The following is an 18,407-nucleotide window of genomic DNA, read 5'->3' on the forward strand; positions in this document are numbered from 1 at the left end:
CGGCTTCCCCAAAACACCCCCGGTGCCGACCCACCTTGTGTGGATTTGCTGCTTCCCGCCACCACTCAGCAATCCCAAGCCGGTACCTGGGGAGGAAAAGGGACCGAAAACTCACCCAGTGGCTGGAAGTCTCAAAATTGAAGCATCGGGTGCAAACTTCTGATGCTCATGTTACCCAGAGGGCCAGCGGCAGCTGGTTCCTGACACAGAGGCCCCGTGGCCAGGTTGCATTAAAGGAGAAAGTTGTTTCCCTTTCAAGCTAATTGCAGAGGAGCCGCCTGTGTCTATCTAGGTCAAGCTGTAACCTGCTCTAAATGGGCACAGTAGTGGCAGGACGCTGGCGTGATACAGCGTGACACAGCATGAAACGGCACTTGCCCGCACACTGCGGGGGACCTGGCCCATAGGGGCAGAGTTTTGATGGGATAGGAATCAATCTGGAGGCAAATGAAGGGTTTGTTTGGAAGAAGAATGTGCTGAGTCTCTCCCAGGAGTGGTTTTAGTTTGTGCTCATTAATAAAGTGATGGGATGAGTAGGAGGGCTTCTTGATGCAGGAGCAGCCTCTCCTGGGGCTGATAGGGGGAAGTGGGCACTATTTTTTATCCCTTCGGTGGCACCCCTGGGTGCAGGACCCCGGCCCAAGGGTCCAGTGGGTGTTACAGGCAGTGCTGGGTGTCCTCGGACCCCCCGCGGTGTGTCCTGAAGGGAGGGAACGGCTCCGGACCCGTTGGCATCTCCTGGGAAACCTCAACCCTGTGAGCACAAGAGCAGGATTGATGTTTTTGTGGCCAATGTGGCAGCTTTGGCTTCTGCTGCAGCCACGGCATTGCAGCAAAGTGGCTGCTGGTGGGCTTGGAGGGGAGAAATGGAACTTATGTCCACGAGAGAGATCCAAAGCAAATAGACTGGAAAAAAAGATCTATGAAACCTGGTTAGAGCCCTGATGCCATGTGCCCAGGGAGCAGGGGGGGCTGGAGGAGTGTTGCATGCTGGTGATGCTCATATGGTGCCAGTGATGACAGGGACACAGCATAAATCTAGACAGAGTTTTTTTGCCTCTGAGTTAGTTGCAGAGAAGCTTGGGACCGGCAGATGATCTGCCTCTGTGCTAGGAGCAAACCCACCAGCAGCAGATGGTTGTGCATGGGACCTCAGGGGTGAAATAGGTGAGTTGAGGACGGTGTTTTCACCACTCGTGGCTGTGAGGCTGGAGCTTCGCTGGCTCTTCGGCCCCATTCCGAGCATCCTCGTGCTTACGGGGAGGAAGGTTGACCCCATTGGCATTTGCACAAGGTATTTTGCGGTTTGAGGCTGCGAACTGCTCTGCCCCCAGGCACAGCAGTCCTGGGGCAAGGGGCTGCATTAGAGAGAATAAAGAAAGTGCAGAATTGGGGTTTCTAAGTGTGGCCTGTGGGACACAACCTGGGAAAGGACGGAAAGGTTGTTGGGAGCCGATTGCTGTTGCTATTTGCTGGTGGGTGGGCTGCAAAGTGGGGGTTGGGAGTGTTGTGGTCCTGGGGATGTGCCGGGATCCAGCTTTTGGCTGGTGCTGGTGCTCAGCCCTGGCCGCTCCCAGCAGTGACATTTGTGAGCGCGAGGAAGTCCCAGGGGTGCAGGGACATCCCCGCACAGCCCCCCGGCTCCTCCCGCTGCCCCGCAGCACCCTTGGGTGCAGGCCAGCGCCAGCACAGGGCTCCTGGCAGGTCCTGCTCTTACCCAGCATCAGCGACACCCCATCGCTGTCACCCCGTGCCGTCACCCATCGCTGTCACCCCGCAGCGGCCCTCGCTGGGGCTGTGGTTGCCCACAGGGCCAGATCCAGACCTGTTTGCCAGCAGGGGGGTGGCAGAGTCCTCATGTCTGTCCCCATGTCACCCCACGCAGCGGCTCGGGGACAGGTCTGTCCCAGGGACCCCATGAGCACCTCATCCTGGGGCTTCCTCTGTCCACTGGTGCTGTGACTCAGGGCTATGACCGCAGAGAGTGGAGGCAGAGACATCTCAGCTGGGATGTGGGGTGAGATAAAACCTCCCCGGCCATTTCAAAGGCCTCAGTGAGAGCAAGCCCAGAGCTGCGTGTGTCGGTTCCCTCTTCCCCTTAATTAAAATTGCCTTGAAAAGACTTTTGTAGCTCCCGGCTGGCGCTGGCGCACTCAGATCTCATCTGCAGCATCAGCCCTTCTCCCCGTGACCCGTGGCTCTGCGATCAAGTGATCCAGCACACGTGGGGCTGGTGAAAGGGAATTTGGTGCGTTCACCCCAGTGCTGCCCACGGCAGGGACATGGTCACCCTGGGGGGGCTCGTTATGGGGCATATGAGGCAAGGCCTGGCCCTTGCAGTCCCTCGAAAACCTGGGGAGAGCACAGCTCGGGGCAGCTGTAGGTTGGGGAAGAGGCAAAATAGGGCATTTCGGGGGCATTTTTGGACCTTGCTCATGCAGCGCTCTCTGCTGGGAGATGCAGTGGGTGCAGGGCTGAGGCTGGGTGCTGTTCCCATCGGGGTGACAGGAGCCATCTCCCTGCACCCCACGGCGTGCCAAGAAACCTTCTCCAGCTCCGTCGCAGCTCTGTCTGGGCCGGTGGTTTGACAGGCGGCCAGACTGCGGCCCCGGGCTGCGAACAGAGCCGCTTGTGTGCGGTCCTGGCCCCGGCAGCCACGTCCCCCCGGCCCCGGGAACGGCTCCGTGCGGCTCCAGCGCAGCCCCGAACACGCTCGCTGGGGCGGCCGCACAAACAGCCCTTGTGCTCGCTGCACCCACTGCCCCGACACCGGCACCGGGGACTGGAACCCCCTGGGCGTGATGGGGACCCCAAAAAAACCACTGTTCCCCTCCACAGAGGTTTTCCTTTGAGGGGGCTGAAGGAAGCTGTGTTGGAGTGACCTGTGAAATGTGTGTCCCAGCGATTTGTGGCACCTGGTGCCCATTTGGATTTCAGTCAGTGCAGCTGTACCGGGGCGAGGGGCCAGAGGTTGGCACAGACAGAACCACATGTCCCGTCTTACACTACTCCAGCTCCTGGAGAAAATTTTTTTTTTTGAGGTTTGGTTGTTTTTCTTTTTCCTGGAGACCAGCAGCTGGGAGGTGGTTGGAGATGGAGCTTTGCTCCATGGCTGATTTTCTTGCTGAGCTCTGCTCTGTCTGCCCAGGCAAAGCCTGTGGAAAGGATGAGCTTATCCACTCGCTGTGACTGTGTAGATGTCCCTGTCACCAGTGGTGGCAAAGCCAGCCCCTGTGGGTGTGCTGGGTGATATGGGGTGGTGCACCAAGCCTCCATCCTTATCCGCACGGAGGAAACACCAAGGCAAGGGGACACGGGGCACCATTGGGGTGGTGGTGCCAGGGAGAGTCACCGTGGGGCAAGAGGAGAGCAAGAGCATGGAGAGATGGGGTGAGAGATGTTGGCACCACGTGGGGGGACACTGGGGGTGGGGAGGGCAGAGATGAGGCTCAGACACCAGTCGTGGCCTGAGGAATAGTGTGAGAGGGCTGGTCCTCTTGCTGCTGGAAGGTGGTCTTGGGCCATCAGGAGATGATCTCTGGTGGCCAGGAGTTGGTCTTGGCCAGGGGGTGGTTTTGGATGGCCAGGAGATGGTCTGAGGCGACTGGGAAATGCTCTTGGGTGGCCAGGAGATAGTTGTAGATGACCAGTAGATGGTCTCAGTTGACCAGGAGGTGGTTTTGGGGACCAGGAGAAGGTTTTGGGAGGCCAAGAAGGGCCCATCCTGCCCGTGGTGCAGCCCTCCCTGGTGAGGGTCTGTGCCCATGTGGACTTGCTGTAGGGACCTGCCACAGGGACCGGGGGACAAGGGGATGGGGCTGCACAGGGGCCCTGTGGGAGGATGACACATGTACCATGGCCCTGCGGATCCCTGTGGGGGGACATCAAGTGTGTCCTCCCCCAGGGGTGTGGGATGCAGTGGCCTCCTCCTGGGAAGGAGACATTGAGCACCCATGGTCAGTGGGGGCCAAGCCCAGAGTCCAGCGCGGCCAAAGGGATGTGGGTGCCCCACATGCCCACCCCCTCACCATGCTGGGCCCCACTCAACCTTCCTCTCCCCCCGCAGCCTCGCTGGCGGCCACCTCACCAGGATGAACGGGACGGCCAACGTCAGCCCCGCCAGCCGCAGCCACTACGTCTCTGCCATCCCGGTGCCCCGCGCCGTGGCCCATGCCAAGCCGCACGCCGCAGCCCCCCCGAGCACCCCAGGGCTCCCCGTCCCCCACAGGACTCTATCCCCCCAGCCAGGGAAGGCGCTGGCCCCCGGCCCCAAGACCCTCAAGCCCAAAGGCGCTGGCAGAGCTGAGGGCAGGGAGGGCAGCCCCAGCGTTCCCCGCCGTGGGGGGCAGAGACCCCCAGCCAGAGCCCCAGTGTCCCCCGGGAAGTGGCCAGAGGGGGTGGGCAGCAGGAGGAGAGGGGCAGGCAGGGTGGGGGAGCCCAACGAGCTGCCCAAAGCCCCCCCAGTGCAGGGCAGGGGTGGGGGGCGGCTCGGGAGGTCCCCCGGGAAGGCTATGGCGGGGACGGGGAATGAGCCCCACAGCGGCTTGCAGGGCAGGAGCCCCGTGTTTGGGTCAGGGGCCATCACCTTCTCTTCAGGCCCCTCGCACAGCCACCCCGTCACCGCCACCGTGGCACCCTTCCAGTACCGGTGAGTCCCTGGGGACGGCGGGCAGGGGGCTGGGGAGTCATGGTGACAGGGGGACACAGGGAAAGGGGGAGGGAGGTGGGCATGGCAGGGGTGGCCACGGGGAATGGTGAGGTTGGGTCTGGGGTCTCTGCCCCAAAAGAAGGGTTCCTGCTGGGTTTGAGGTGCTGGGGGCTGCTGGGGCACCCATGGGTGCTGGTGTGGGGCAGGGGATGGGGTCAGTGGGGAGTGGGATGCCCTGGGGCCCCCCTTGACGTGGGACCATTGTCCCCAATCCCTGGCAGAGCTCAAGGCTCCGTGCCTCCATCTCCTGGGGTTCCTCAGCCCGCTGCACCCCGTGATGCACCCCTGCTCCCCCACCTCACCCCCCCTTTGCCCCCAGGCTGCAGGAGGAGCGAGACGAGGACGGAGCCACGTCCCCCGGTGACAAGTGCCCTGGTCCTGCAGAGGGACCTGACCCCCACCCCAAAGCCAGAGGCCTGAGTGAGTCCGGGGGGGTTTGCTGGGGATAAGGGGGTCCTGCCGGGGGTGCCAGGACGGTGACGGGGACACAGGCTCACACCAGAGCTCAGCCCCCCGGTGCCAGAACGGGAGCTGGGGCTGGGCGGTGGTGGGGCGGCAGGGGGAACCCCCATGCGGGAGGTGCCCCAGGTGCCCTGGGAACAGCTCGGCTGCAGCTGCCACGTCTGGTGTGATCCTCGTGGCCAAAATCCACACCCGGCAGCGCGGCCTCATCCGGGCGCAGAAGCCACATCGGCATCCCCTGCGGTGGCTCTGGCAGAGGGGACCGTCCCCTCCGGTGACACTGCCGGGACATTGCCCCGCTTGGCTCCTTTCCCTCCTCTTCCCAGTTTCCCGCAAGCTCCAGGAATGACCCGTTTCCCAGGAGCCGGCAGAGACCCAGCGTGGGGGCGGGTGCCGGGCACCGCTGGCTCCCCACACCATGGGGATGTCTCCTTTCTCGGGGGCTGGATGAGCCCAAGCTCCCTGCTACCATGGTGGGGACACCCCGGTCCCCTCCAGTGCTTGCTTTGGGGGGAGATTTTAGGGGGACGGCTGCTGGAGGGGATGCCGGGGCGGTGGTTGCCAGGGCAGCGGCAGCGGAGGATGGCGGGATGCTCCAGGGATGCGTGGGGAAGGGCGAAAAAGAAGCCAGGAGCTTCGCCGAGTGATTCAAAGGGACAGAAGTCGGTCAGAGCCGCGGTGGCTCCCAGCACAGCCCGGCTCTGCAGTGGGGTCCCAGCACCGCTGCGCGGCCGGAGGGGAACGGGGTTCAGCGCTGAGCCCCGGTTTGGGAAGCGCTGAAAGCAGAGGCAAGCAGGAGGATTTTCTGGGAGGAAGCAGGAGAGAGTGAGCCGGGCTGGCGTGATCCCCCGCTCACCGTGGGGGAGGTTTGGGATGAGGCCGAGCGCGGTGGGTGCTGGGAAAGGGCCCGATCCTGCCCCTTGCTCTGCGCCTCCCCCACGGCAGCTTTGGGGCTCTGTTGGGCCCGGCCAGAGGGGTCGGGGGACAGTGGGAGGCACCAATGGTCACCTTGCCAGCCCCAAAATGACATGACACCCCCAGATTAGCCCCCCCCCAGCAGGCCCTATACCCAGGCAGTAACCTCGTAGCTCAGCAAGGGCTATAACAGCCCCAAAACCTCAGAGCAGTTTTGGGGTGCAGTGGGGTGGCTTGTGCACCCATCCTGCCCCAGCAGCACCTTTTGGTGCAAAACATCCTTTTTTTTGACTGCCCTTTGCTGTCCAATCCAGGCCAAGTTATTTCGGGGCTCCTCAGCATCACGATGGGCTGAACCCCAAATCACCTGGGGGGCCGTGTCACCATGCGGGGGGCCGGGCTGGGGGGCTCCCACCGCCCCCGTCCCTCCCAGCTCCTTATCTCGGCAGCATAGTGATGGGCTCTAATGCAATATTTTCCGGCGGTTGCCATGGCAGCCCGCGTGAGGTCACCAAATAGACTTAATTCACCCCTCCCGAGGGATGGGTAATTAATGAAAAATGATGATAACCAGATCCCACTCCCCCTCTTGTTTCCCCCCCTCTTAATTCCCCTGGATCACTGGAGAGGCCCCGCTGGGTCTGGGCATCCTGGTGTCCCTTGGAGGGGGTTCCTGGGGCTGCCCCAGGCCCTTCCTGCACCATTTGGGGTGAAATGGGGAAGTTTTGGCCCGCCTGGGGATGGGTGTGGGGTGTCAGGGCTGGGTGTGGGGGCCGGGACAGGCGGGACGGGGGGTGCTTCACAGGCGGGGTGCTGGGCCCTGGCCCCCCCGGCTTCCCTCGCGTCCCTGCCAGCACCCGGTGTGTCCCTGCTGTGCAGGGCTGTGGGACGGAGCGGGCAGGCTCTGGTCGCGGGGGCCACCTCCGGGTCGGTGCGGGGGCAGCCCCTTGCAATGACCAAGGGGGTGCCCGCAGCACTGCGCCTGCAGCTGCATCCCCAGCCCTGGGGGTCCCGCACGGCCCCGCTGCCTCCGGGGTCCTGCCTGGACGTGCAGGTCCTGCAGGGCCGGGGTCCCGCACGGTCCCGGACTCCCGCACGGTCCTGGGGTCCCGCACGGTGTCTCTGTCCCGGGGTCCCGCACAGTCCCGGGGTCCCGCACAGTCCCGGGGTCCCGCACGGTGTCTCTATCCCGGGGTCCCGCACGGTGTCTCTGTCCCGGGGTCCCGCACAGTCCCGGGGTCCTGCACGGTGTCTCTGTCCCGGGGTCCCGCACAGTCCCGGGGTCCCGCACGGTGTCTCTATCCCGGGGTCCCGCACGGTGTCTCTGTCCCGGGGTCCCGCACAGTCCCGGGGTCCCGCACGGTGTCTCTGTCCCGGGGGCCCGCACGGTGTCTCTGTCCCGGGGGCCCGCGCGCTCCCGCGCTCAGCGCTGCACGTTCCCGCCGGCGGCGCGCGCCCCCGCCTCGCCCCGCCCCGCGGCGCGCGCCCCCTCCCCTCTCTCCCTCCCCGCCGCGGGCGCGCGCGCCGCGCCCCGCCCCCTGCCCGCGCCAGCCGGGCGCGGAGGAGGGCGGGCCCTTTTTGTTTGCCCCTGACATTCCGCTGGTTCGCAGTGTCCCGCCGGCGGCGGAGCAGCGAGGTGGGGCCGCGCCGCTCACCGCCCCCCCCCCATCTCCTCCCCGTCCCGCTCCGCCCCGGTGGGGCGGGCGCTAACGGCGCTTCTCTCTCTCTTTCTGTCTCGCCCGGTGTGTCCTCGGTGCCGCAGCAGCAGCAACAGCAGCAGCGCCCGGCGGGTTAAATGGTTGCAGCGCGGGGATGCTGGGGAGCAACCTCAAGAGCCTTCCCGACGTGGAGCTGGGCGAGGAGGAGCGCGGCTACCGGCGGGGCCCCGACGGCGGCGCGGTGATGCCGAAGCGGGCGAAGTCGGCGGCGGCACCGGCGGCGCCGCGGGGCGCGGAGCTGCGCGTCTTCAAGGCGAGCAGCGCGGAGGGGCGGCTGCCGGCCGGCTCCAACCTGCGCAAGCAGAAGTCGCTCACCAACCTGGCCTTCCTCACCGACGCCGAGAAGAAGCGGCAGCTCTACGAGCCCCGCTGGAGCGACGACATGGCCAAGGCGGCGGCAACGGGGGCGGCGGCGGGGGGAGGCGGCCGGGGCGGCGGCGGCCCCCGCGGCCGGGAGGCGCCCGCCATGTCGCGGAGCCTGTCCCGCTCCGAGCACTCGCTGCTGTCGCCGCGCCCCGCCGGCCCCGCCAAGCCGCCGCCCGCCGGCAAGCCCAGCCGCATCCCCCGCGGGCCCTACGCCGAGGTGAAGCCCCTCAGCAAGGCCCCCGAGGCGGGCGGCGGCGGCGGGGGCGGCAAGTGCGACGACGAGCTGCTGGGCGGGAAGGGGCCGGCGGTGGCGGCGGGCGCGGAGGAGAAGCCCTACCTGAAGGTGGACCCCGAGCTGGTGGTGACGGTGCTGGGAGACCTGGAGCAGCTGCTCTTCAGCCAGATGCTGGGTGAGTGTGGCCTCCCGCCATGGAGGGATGGGGTCATGGCGGGAGTCCGGCTGTCTGGGGCGTCGGGGCTTCTGACGGGACGTGCTGGAGGCCGTGTGGGTGTCCCCTGCTGAAGGTGAAGGCGAAGGGGTGCAGGCAGGGACGGTGCCATCGGCCAGCCCGAGGGCCAGCGTGCAGCCTCCTCTCACGCTGGCTCCAGGCTCCTCGTGAGGAGGAATGGCAGGTAGCGACTGAGCTCGTCCTCCCCCACGTGTCTTCTCGGTCACCCCTGGTCTCTACACTCCGCCAAAGACGATGGGGGTTGCCTGGCCGGGTGCCGTGGCTGCCTCTCGCCATGGGGTGACTCGCCTCGGGGTTGACCTTGGCTGCTCTCGCTGGGAGGCAGCTGCTTGAGGTGCCGTGTGTGGGGTCCATGAGCTGCTTGTGCTTTGGGCAGGAGGCTTCAAATGCAGAGCTCCTCCAAGGTCTTGGGCTCCGGCTGAAGAGCCTCCTCTGAGGATGCTGCCACGGGGTTTCTGTGAGCGGGTTTCATCCTGTGCCCGCCAGCGTCTTCCTATCCCGGCGGGTTCGGTCCCCGAGTCTGTGCAGTCAAGAGCTCGTTGTGTGCATGGTGGGTTTTCATCAGAGCATCAAGTGCTGGCCCCTGGCGCCAGCTGTGCCTCTGATTTCGGGCCCCGCTGTCTCCCTCGTGGACCGTGGGTCTCGGTGCAGCATGCCCAGCCCTTGTGTTTCCCTCGTGGCCGCGTGCCGATCTCTAGGAAACCGCGGAGCCCTGGGAGCCTCTGCTTCCCTCTGACACCCGCTCTCCCCTGCATCCCAACTGGCAGCACCCGCGGGCTCAGCCGGGCAAGGACCATGTGGGGCTGGCAGCTCCAAAGAGCTCTGTTTGGTCTGTTGAGTGTGAGAAGGTGGCAAACAAGCTCTGCACAGTGTTCCCAGTGCCTGAGCTAGCTGGGTTTAAAGCCTGGTGGTTGCTGGCAGCGGGAGCAGCTGTACAGACAGGGCTGGGAGCCTTGGTGTGTCCTGTCCCTTCAGGTTCCCTGCCTGGGACCCCCTTTTGGGTGGCCGGGGGCTTCTGCAGCGCTCAGAAAGCTGGCTTGAGGTGCCTTCTCCCAGCTGTGTGTGAGCAGAGATCTGTCAGACAGAAAGGGGAAAGATTTGCCCCAGCTGGGGGCCGTGGGGGAGGTTTGGAGAGGTGGAGCGAGCTGGAGTACGTGCCAAAGTCAGGCTCCGGTGGAGCTGTGCTTGCTGAGCCCGGTTCCCTGCTGCACACCCTGCCGCTCCAGGAGCCTTCGGGGCATCACAGCCCCTGCTCCGGTGCAGGGCTCTGGCACAATGTGCACGGTGCGTGCTGCCACACAGGCTCAGAGCCACCCAGACCATCGCCCTTGGCCCTCGGCCGTGCACGGCCACAGGCGCAGCAGTGGTGTGTGTGCCCTGCCCCGTCCCCTCCCTGGCTGGAGCATCCCGGGGCTGGCTGGGGCTGCGCAAGCAGCTTGTGGAAAGCCACAGGGTGAGCTCAAGGCGTGAGCAGGCAGAGCGTGAGGATGAGCAGGCTGGACATGCGGGGTCCGCCTCGCAGTGGGGTGTGTGGGGGCTCAGGCTGCCCTGTGGTCGCACAGCTGGGCTCATGGACATCCATCCTCAGCCCCAGTGTAACACCAGGTGCTGTGGGAGCAGGGCAGGATTGTGGGAGGATTAGTCACTCGTGGGACTAACAGACCCACTGGTTTTGGTATGTCTGGGGGGACTTCAGTGTCCTCTCTGACTCTTTGCTCTTAGATGGGGATTTCCTCAGCACCCCCAAGGGAAGTTCTTGCAGCTTCTCCAAGAGTGCAGGACTGGCCCACGTGGGAGTGACTGCTGTTTTGTGGCAGTCGCTGGAGTACCGGAGATCCTGCCTGCGGGACAGGGACCTGTGCCTATGCTGAGGAAGACCACGGCCCCCAACACCTGCTTTGGTTTCTGGGGTGGCTGCCTGGCCCCTGCCTGCATCAGGGCCTGCTTTGGGGCTGCAGGGCTGACCTTGACCTTGGGGGGTGCTGAGTTCCCTATGGACTGTGCTTACCATCAGAAGGCTTGATCAGCTGGCGCGTGAGGGCCAAACTGAGCTGGATCTGTCCTCTGAACCCCCCTGCTCTGTCTATTTGCTGAAATAGATAATTTTCCGAGATGCATGGACCGCTGGGCTTCCTGCAGTGGGGACCGAGGGCCACGTTGGGACAATGCCTGGGGTGGACAGGGCTGGAGCTTAACTCTGGTGGAACGTTTCTTTCCTTCCATGGAGCTGCACTTCTCACGCTCGTGGGAGTTGTACTGTTGAGTCACACCTGCTTCACCAAGCCAGCCGTGACCTGGCATGTCCGTGACAGCCCATGTGGTGGGGATGCTGATGGGAGCTTGGGGATGTGCAAAGAGGGAGCAGCATGACTGTGGTGGTGACTGCTCCGTCACTTTGTGTGTGCCGGCAGCAGAATCACGGCTGGACCGTGCTGAGCTTCTGGTCCTGACCCCTTTGCTTGTCGCCTGGTGTGATCCAGGCAGACGAAGCCTTCTCCAGAGTGACAGTGCCTTCCACAGCCTCGCTCCTCAAGGGAGAGGTTGTGCCCGTGGTGGGGACAGACCCAGATGGGATGGGATTCCACTTGCTCAGGAGAGCGGGCTTCACGTAGGCTGGTGAGTGGGCCCAGCAGAGGGGCTTTCTTTGGCTGCTACAGGGGGTGCTTGGGAGAGGGGGATGGTTTCTCTGCCATTTTCATGGATCCCTTTGTCAAGAGCAACATCAGCCTGAACTGTTTTGCCACGTCTTGTGGAGGACACCCCATCCAGAGTGGCAGGAGAAGACCCACAAGCTTAGTTTGTGCTGGGAAGAACGAGCTGGGAGCATCTGCGGATCTCGTTGTCTTTGAACTGCTGACTTGTGTGAGAAGCCAGTGCTGGCTCTGCCTGACCCGAGCTCCCGGCTGTACTGCCACACAAGGCTTTGCAGAGCCCTTGTGCATCTCTGGTCCCCGCACCTGGGTACTCATCTCCACCTGCCAGAAGCACACCCAAGCCTCTGCTGGCCAAAAATACAGTTTATTTAGTAGCGGCCAGATGTTACCTCTCATTTGCTTGCTGCTGCTGTGTCATCCGTTTGATGGCACTGAAGCCTTTGTAGAGCTGCTGGAGATGTAACCACGTTTAAAGAGAGCAGCCTGCGCAAGATGGGAGAGGTCACTGGGACGCAGCAACCACACGTGCTTTGTAGAGGCTATTTCCATCGCCCAAATTACACATTTCACGTCAACCAAAGAGCGAGGCTTCTCATCAAAGCTGGCTGGCAGCTGAGGTTGCTAATTACACCAGTGCCCGGCCAGGGGATGGAGGGTACAGAGGGCGCGTGGCCAGCATGCTGCACAAGCTTGCTGTGCAAACCTCACCCCGCCTGTCTCCACCTGCGGCAGACACGAGTGTGCAGGTGCCGAGGTGCATACGGGCTGTATGCGGGTTCGTTAGCACCGGGGAGTGGTGCCCGGCGTGATTGCTGCTCTTACCTACGGTCCCCAGCGCGCCTCCGCGATCCTGCAGTTGCTTTCTGCAGCCATTTGCCTGGCCATCTCTTGCTGGATGTGGTGCCTCTTAAGTGGCTGCTAATGGGCATAAGCGAATGAGCCGCGAGTGTTGTACGGGCTGGAGCCCACGCGGACACGTGTGATCCCGGAGGGACGGTGTTCCCTGAAATGCTCGCTGCAGGGGCCTCTGCAGCCCTGCCAAAGGCCGCAGGTGCGACCATAACCCATCTCAGCCCTCGGCTGCAGTGGGTGGCAATGCCACTGTCCCCGAGCGGCACAGCGGGGACGTCTGCGCTGGGCAGGACATGCCACAGGGACTGGGATCCTCTGCGGTGCGACCGCACGCAGGGCAGAGCCCGGCTGTGCCGAGGACCAAGGCGCTGGTACCTGCAGATGGGTTTCTGGAAGGAATGGAGCTTCGCGTCTTGTCTGACTGTGGGCAGGTTAGAAAGAAACCACAGCGGAGGAAAGATGCTTGGCTGGCATCTGACACATCCCATGTGAGCGCATTCCCAGCTCCGGTGGAGATGGTCTCACCAAGGAGATCCCCTCCTGAGGACCTTCTCTCCTGGCCAGGCACAAGGAAAGGGATTAAAAGGAGCATCTCTGCCCCTTGGCATTCCTGGCTGTTTAATTAAGCGCTAATGGGCCGGTTGCAGCGCTGGGCAGCAATCACCGGGCTTCCTGGCAGGAGAGCGTAAGGAGGTCAGAGACCAAGTAGCTCTTTGCAGCGAGGGGAGCGGGTTATTGCCTCGTAAAGCGGCGCGGCTGTCCCGATGTCACTGTCACGCTAAGGTTATTCCTCTCTTAAGGCCCCTGTGTGATGGTGCCCGTGCGATGAGGTTGTTGGGGTGGGGATTTATTTCTTCCTGGCTGCAGAGCTGGGGTAGGGGTGAGGAGAAAGGGGAGAGGTCCACGGTCATGTTGCTGCTTCCAGCCTGTTCCTGGGAGCTGACGGTGATATGTCTCCTTTCTCCAGCTGAGATGACTGTGGTGAGAAGGTCTGGGAATGTGATCCAGGAGCCCCAGGGCTTTCTGCTGAAGCTCTTTGGGATGGGCCATGTTCCCACTGATGATGGCAATGCAAAAAAAGTGCTTAAAAAAATCAAATCCAAATTTGTCTTTCAAGGTTTCTCATAGAAAAGTATCAGAGCAAACACTGGAAGGCAAAATTATTTGGGGTTGCACTGCTGAAACAAATTCCTCCCCTAAAGAGCCTGAAAATTGCTGTTCAAATGGGGCGTTGCCTGTATCTTGCCCCCAAATCCAATATTTGTCCACTGAGGAAATATGTAAATGAATGCAAAATTCTCTGGAATTCTGGAAATGCTGTTTGGGATCTACTGGTGGGATGTGACCACAGTGGGGCCTGGGTGATGTCCCCTCAGAGCAGCTGTTGGGGGGCCCCTGGAGTGGTTTGCTTGAGCAGAAGCGAATTCTTGGGCCCTGCTGGGTTCAGGTGCCTCGTGAGCAACGTGCTTCCAGCTTGGGTGGCACTGGGGGAACTGGTGGCAGCTCGGGGTCCTTCTGGAGAATCCCTTCCTGATGGCCTGCGTCCCCAGCTTTGCATCTTTGGCTTCTCATGCTGTGGCACGTGTCTCTGTGCCCACAGCCCTTTACTGGCACTAGTCCCCCCTGCCACCGCCCTTTTACATCGTGTGGGTTATCAGCTCATTCCCTTCGTGTGCAACCTCTTATGGTGCCAAACACCAACGTCCCTGCTCCTCCCTGCCCACGGTCACTCAGGCATCCGAGGACAGTGCTTGGCTGGTGCTTGTGCCCGCTGCCCGGGGAGGATTTGTTCCAGCTTGGTGCGCAGCCAGAGCCTGTACCCTGCGAGGTGTGTCACCTGTGAGTGACACCAGTGTCTCGTGCCAGCCCGGCTGCCGTGCTGGCATGTGCCTCCCGGCTGAGCCGCGGGCCTGCCCGGGGCACCAGGAGGTTTTCTGTGATCTTGGGGTCAGCTCACGCCTGGCTCTGCGATGTCCAGCAGACCCAGTGACACATCCTCTGAATTTGTCACTTGTCTGGTCCAGAGCATCCTTTGTGCCACCTTGTTGCCCTGCGTGTGCAGTGGCAGCGATGTCCCGGGGCCGTGTGTATGTGTGCAGCGTTTCTGATACCGATGGCAGCTGCGGTTGGAGCCCGGCAGTGAAGCTGCAGCTCTGCATCTGCTTGCTGGGTGCAGCGGGGATGGCTCTGTCCTGCTGGGGTGGCTCGGTCCTCGTCCTCTCCAGGCTTCGCACTTTGAGGGTGCCTCGTATGGGGCTGTGGGGCTGCAGGGTGTGGGAGATCGGACATGGCGTTATTCTGCCGTGTCCCCTACCCTGCAAAGTCACGTCCTCCTCGGGGTGCATGAAGCGGCTGTCCCGGGGGAGCGTGGGGAGGGGTTGCCGGTGCCCGGCTGGGCAGCGGTGAGCTGGGGCGGGCAGAGGAGGTGCGAGGCGCGGAGGTGGGCGCAGGAGTGGGGCTCTCCCACGCTGCTGCATTGCAGCTTGGAGCCGAGGAGCCAAGCGCGGAGGGGAGCTGGGAAGGCAGGGGATGCTGCATTGCAGGGCTGAGATTAGACGCTGTGCAAATGGAGATGTGCCTGTGTCGAGGCGGGTGTGACACTGAAGAGCAGCGCCTGGTGCGCCCGCTGATCTGCTCATCTTTCCTCTAATCCATTTCTTCCACGTTTTGTTTCGCTCGAGCGTTTCTTTCATTCCTTATGCTGGTATTTGCCTTGTCCAATTGAGGCAGTAATGTATTTTTTATTAATTCAGGAGAAGCGCTGAGATTCATCTCCTGCTGGAAGGAGCTGCTGGAAGCCGTGTCGCGGAGCTCAGCACAAGCGCAGTGTGGCTGGGCAGGGGGTTTTCGTGGCTCCCGGAGCAGCCTTGCGGCAGGGAGGTGGCTCAGAGCCTCGCAGCCCCGGCGCAAGGCCTGGCACGGCGGGTGAGCTCGCTGGAGCTGCCGTCGGGGCACGTGCCCCTGCGCTGCCCTGCCAAATGCAGCCGCGTCCTGCAGCAGGGACACGTGTCTGCACCTTCAGCAACATGCGAGCACTGCAGCGAGCACAGGGTTTCCCACAACTACCTGGTGTAGGCATCGGTGATGCTTACTCACTCCACATCCTGCTCCAGTTTCGTGTCAGCCTTGTTATCCCTGTCCTAGAGCCCTCCCGCTCATCGAGAGGTGAGCGCTTTGCAGCCCTCCCCTGGCCAACGTACCTGCAAGGGGCTGGCCTGAAGTATCCCCCTGAAATTACAGAAGGAATTGATGGCAAATCCAGGAATTAGCTCCCGAAGGTGTCAAGGCAGGGCTGCTCTGTCCTCATGGTTCCCCCAGGCTGGATCTCACCCCATGGCAGCGCGGGTAAGGGCAGGATGGTGAGTTGGCCAGGATGGACCTTCCAAAGGGGACCCAGGAGGTGACTTGCGGACGAGAACTGGAGCTGAGGGTTTCGTGCCATGCTCACGGAACCGCGGTTCCCTCGGCAGGTTGCGAGCCTGACTCCGCGCCAGCTCCCCCGCTCACCAGCCGGCCGGCTGCGGGGTGGGAACCTCTCCTGCTCGGTGAGCTGGAAGGACGGCTCATGGCCAAGGTCCTCTGCAGCTTGGGGAAGCTGCTGAAGGTTGTGGTTGTTCTCGTGAGACCCGGGAACACGGGAAGAGCCCGTGGCGTGTGAGCTGGAGGGGGAAATGTCGCAGTTGCAGCATAGCAGAAGGGCAGCACCGCGCCTTTAGCACCAGGGAAAGGCCGAACTGCTTTTATTTCTAGTGCCAGCCCATGTGGTTGAGATCTGGGGTTGCTCCATGTCCCACCTCTGCACGTTTTGTCACCAGGTGTGACAAAGCTGGCAACAAGACCCTGCAACCAGACAAGCTTCTTCAATAGCGCTCTGATGAAGTGCACCATCTTGGCCAAACGTGGTCCTTACTGGCTGTACTGGGAGCCCAGCCTGGCTAAAGCTGAGCTTTTGTGAAGCTTACACCTCTGTGCTTTTTCAGTGGGACTGAAATGTCCCCGGTGGTGGCCCTGTCCCAGCCCCAGCACTGCGCAGCCTGGGTCTCCTGAGCAACCGTGGAGCACATTCAGAGCTGCGACTCAGGTACGGCTTGTCGCTGGCTATTTATAGCCCTGCGAGCTCTCGGCATCGCCGTGAGCTGGGAATAACTCACGGATGAGACACTTCTCAAAATCACGCGTCCCTTGCCCATGCGCAGCGCCGGCATCTCGGGCTTCCCGCACGTTAGTGTCGGGTATGTCTTGGTCCCGTGCCAGCCCGGATTGACACAAAAAGGAGTTTACCCCGGTGTTTTTTCCAGCCTGGGGGGCTGGCTGGCACAAATGCGTGGCCCTGTCCTTGGCAGCACATTGTCAGCCTGCTGTGGGGAGCATGGTGGGCCCATAAAACCCCGCCGATGGAGATCAACCGTTCCCTTTGGCAGCCCGGTGTGTGGGAGATGTGGGCGCTGGTGGGGAGGGATGTGCTTGGGGAGCAACGCAAAGGAACCTGCTGTTCAGGCTGGGACCTGCGATGTTGAAACTCATCTCTTTAACGAACCCCTCGGGCTGGAAGCGCTAGATGCTGCCGGGGTTTTTCCAGTTCGCTTTATCTCTGCCTTGGCATTGTATTTCCAAGCCGATGCAAACAAATGGAAGAGCAGATAGCGGCTAATTCGCATCGATTGCTGTGGTGCGGGAGCTCCCCGAGGTGAGCCGGGGCTGGCAGAGAACACCGCGGGCCATTCGATGGGGTGAGCGTGTCCCTCCCCAGCCAGTTCCCGGTCTGGTGCCGCAGGCACACGCTGTCACCTCGCGGGCCCCCACTCCCACATCCCGAGGCTTTTTCCAGCCTTGGTGGCTCAGAGGCTGGAGGCAGCTTTGCTGTGTCCACCGGCGCGAAGGAACCTGGCGATGGTGGAGCTGGGCAAGGCAGGGACGTTCCGGCAGGCCGCGAGGTGGGAGCACTGCTTTGTGAGGTGGGGGACAGCTGAGTGTCCCCCCACGTTAAAACCAGGAGGAGAGGCGTTGACAGATCGTGGCTAGGACCTGGGACTGGGTGGTTCTGCTGGTGCGGCCACCACGAGCGGAGGACTCACAGCCACCTAGCCGTGGCCTTTTGCAGACACCTTGCTTTTAACCTCCTGCCTTTCACTTCACTGAGTGACAAGAGACAGCCCCAAACTCCCAACATGCAGAGCAAAAGCAAGGGAAATAATAAATTCAATATTCCTCCCGATCCCAGCAGGGAAGACGGACAGACAGTGTCCTGGAAATGCTGCTATGAGCCCGGAGAGGTGTGTGCTGGTTCCTAAGGTGGCATCGCGCCACAGCCAGGCTCTGCTGGGCTTGGTGTGGCTGCAGATTGAGAGGTGGGAGCGGATTGAGTCTGGCTGTGCTGGTGCTGCTGTCCTGTCCCGCCGGCCAGCAGCCGTGGGGAGTCGATGGGGACAGCCCGGTGACTTTTCTCTTGTGCTGCTCCAGCCCACAGGTGTGGTAGAACGTGGCTGCTCTGTGCTCCTGCATCTCCCACGGACCGTGGGTTCATTTAGAAATTGAAGTCACCCTGGACAGACACCCTGCGTTGCACCTCGGGAGCAGAGGTACCAGGGTCCTGGTAGTGGTGGTTTCTCTCCCAAATAACGTGCACGTAGACTTGGCATGGGGTTAAAATCCTGCTCGGCCTGGAGAACGTGTTGTGCGACTGCTGACCAAGGGAAAACACCAGCATTTGCCTGACTCCAGCCGCAGACCTGAGTCTTTTGTGCCTCAGACTGTGCATAGCTGGGGGCTCACAGATCATCAGCGCGTTGTCTTTTGGCAAATTCCATTTTGATGGCTCACCTTGGGTTGATTTGAGGCTGGATGTGTCACTGTCTGGGCCTCCTGTCTCCCGCTGTCGGGTGGTTAGATGCACCCAAAAGCTGGCTGTGTCCTGACCCCGTGGGGAGCGGCAGCGTCCAGAGCAAACCCTGCACCTCCCGCTCCTCGTCCCGCGAGGCTGTGACGGGGCAGTGAGGGGTCCTGTCCCCGCGGTGTCACAGCCTTTGTCCCCAGGACTCTGCCCTGTGCCAGAGCACTAGAGGCACAGCCCATCATGTCACCGTCCCCAGCCAGCACAGCCGCGAGGGAGCTGTTACAGCCGGACGGATCTACAGCCTCCCCGCAGCTGTTCAGCTTCACCTCAGAGGCCGGAATGTCCTCCAGTTTCTCCAGCGGTTTCAGGGATGCAGGAGGGACAGAGTTGGTGTCCTTCAATACTCCAGGCTGGGCGCAGCAGCAGTTT

General features: G+C 62.5%; 1 protein-coding gene across 2 annotated transcripts in view; it reads left to right on the forward strand.

Annotated features, from left to right (window-relative positions):
* NAV1 (neuron navigator 1) overlaps positions 1–18,407 on the forward strand; it is a 76,642-nt gene that overhangs the window by 8,530 nt on the left and 49,705 nt on the right. For both annotated transcript variants that reach the window (XM_065649482.1, XM_065649484.1), the window contains exons 2-4: positions 4,067–4,648; positions 5,028–5,128; positions 7,848–8,579. In XM_065649482.1, the coding sequence (XP_065505554.1) occupies positions 4,092–4,648; positions 5,028–5,128; positions 7,848–8,579 (1,390 nt within the window). In that variant the 5' untranslated portion in view covers positions 4,067–4,091. The remainder of the gene's footprint in view (positions 1–4,066; positions 4,649–5,027; positions 5,129–7,847; positions 8,580–18,407) is intronic.

The sequence above is a fragment of the Caloenas nicobarica genome, chromosome 21 (genome assembly GCF_036013445.1).
Source record: "Caloenas nicobarica isolate bCalNic1 chromosome 21, bCalNic1.hap1, whole genome shotgun sequence".
In the NCBI taxonomy this organism is placed as follows: domain Eukaryota; kingdom Metazoa; phylum Chordata; class Aves; order Columbiformes; family Columbidae; genus Caloenas; species Caloenas nicobarica.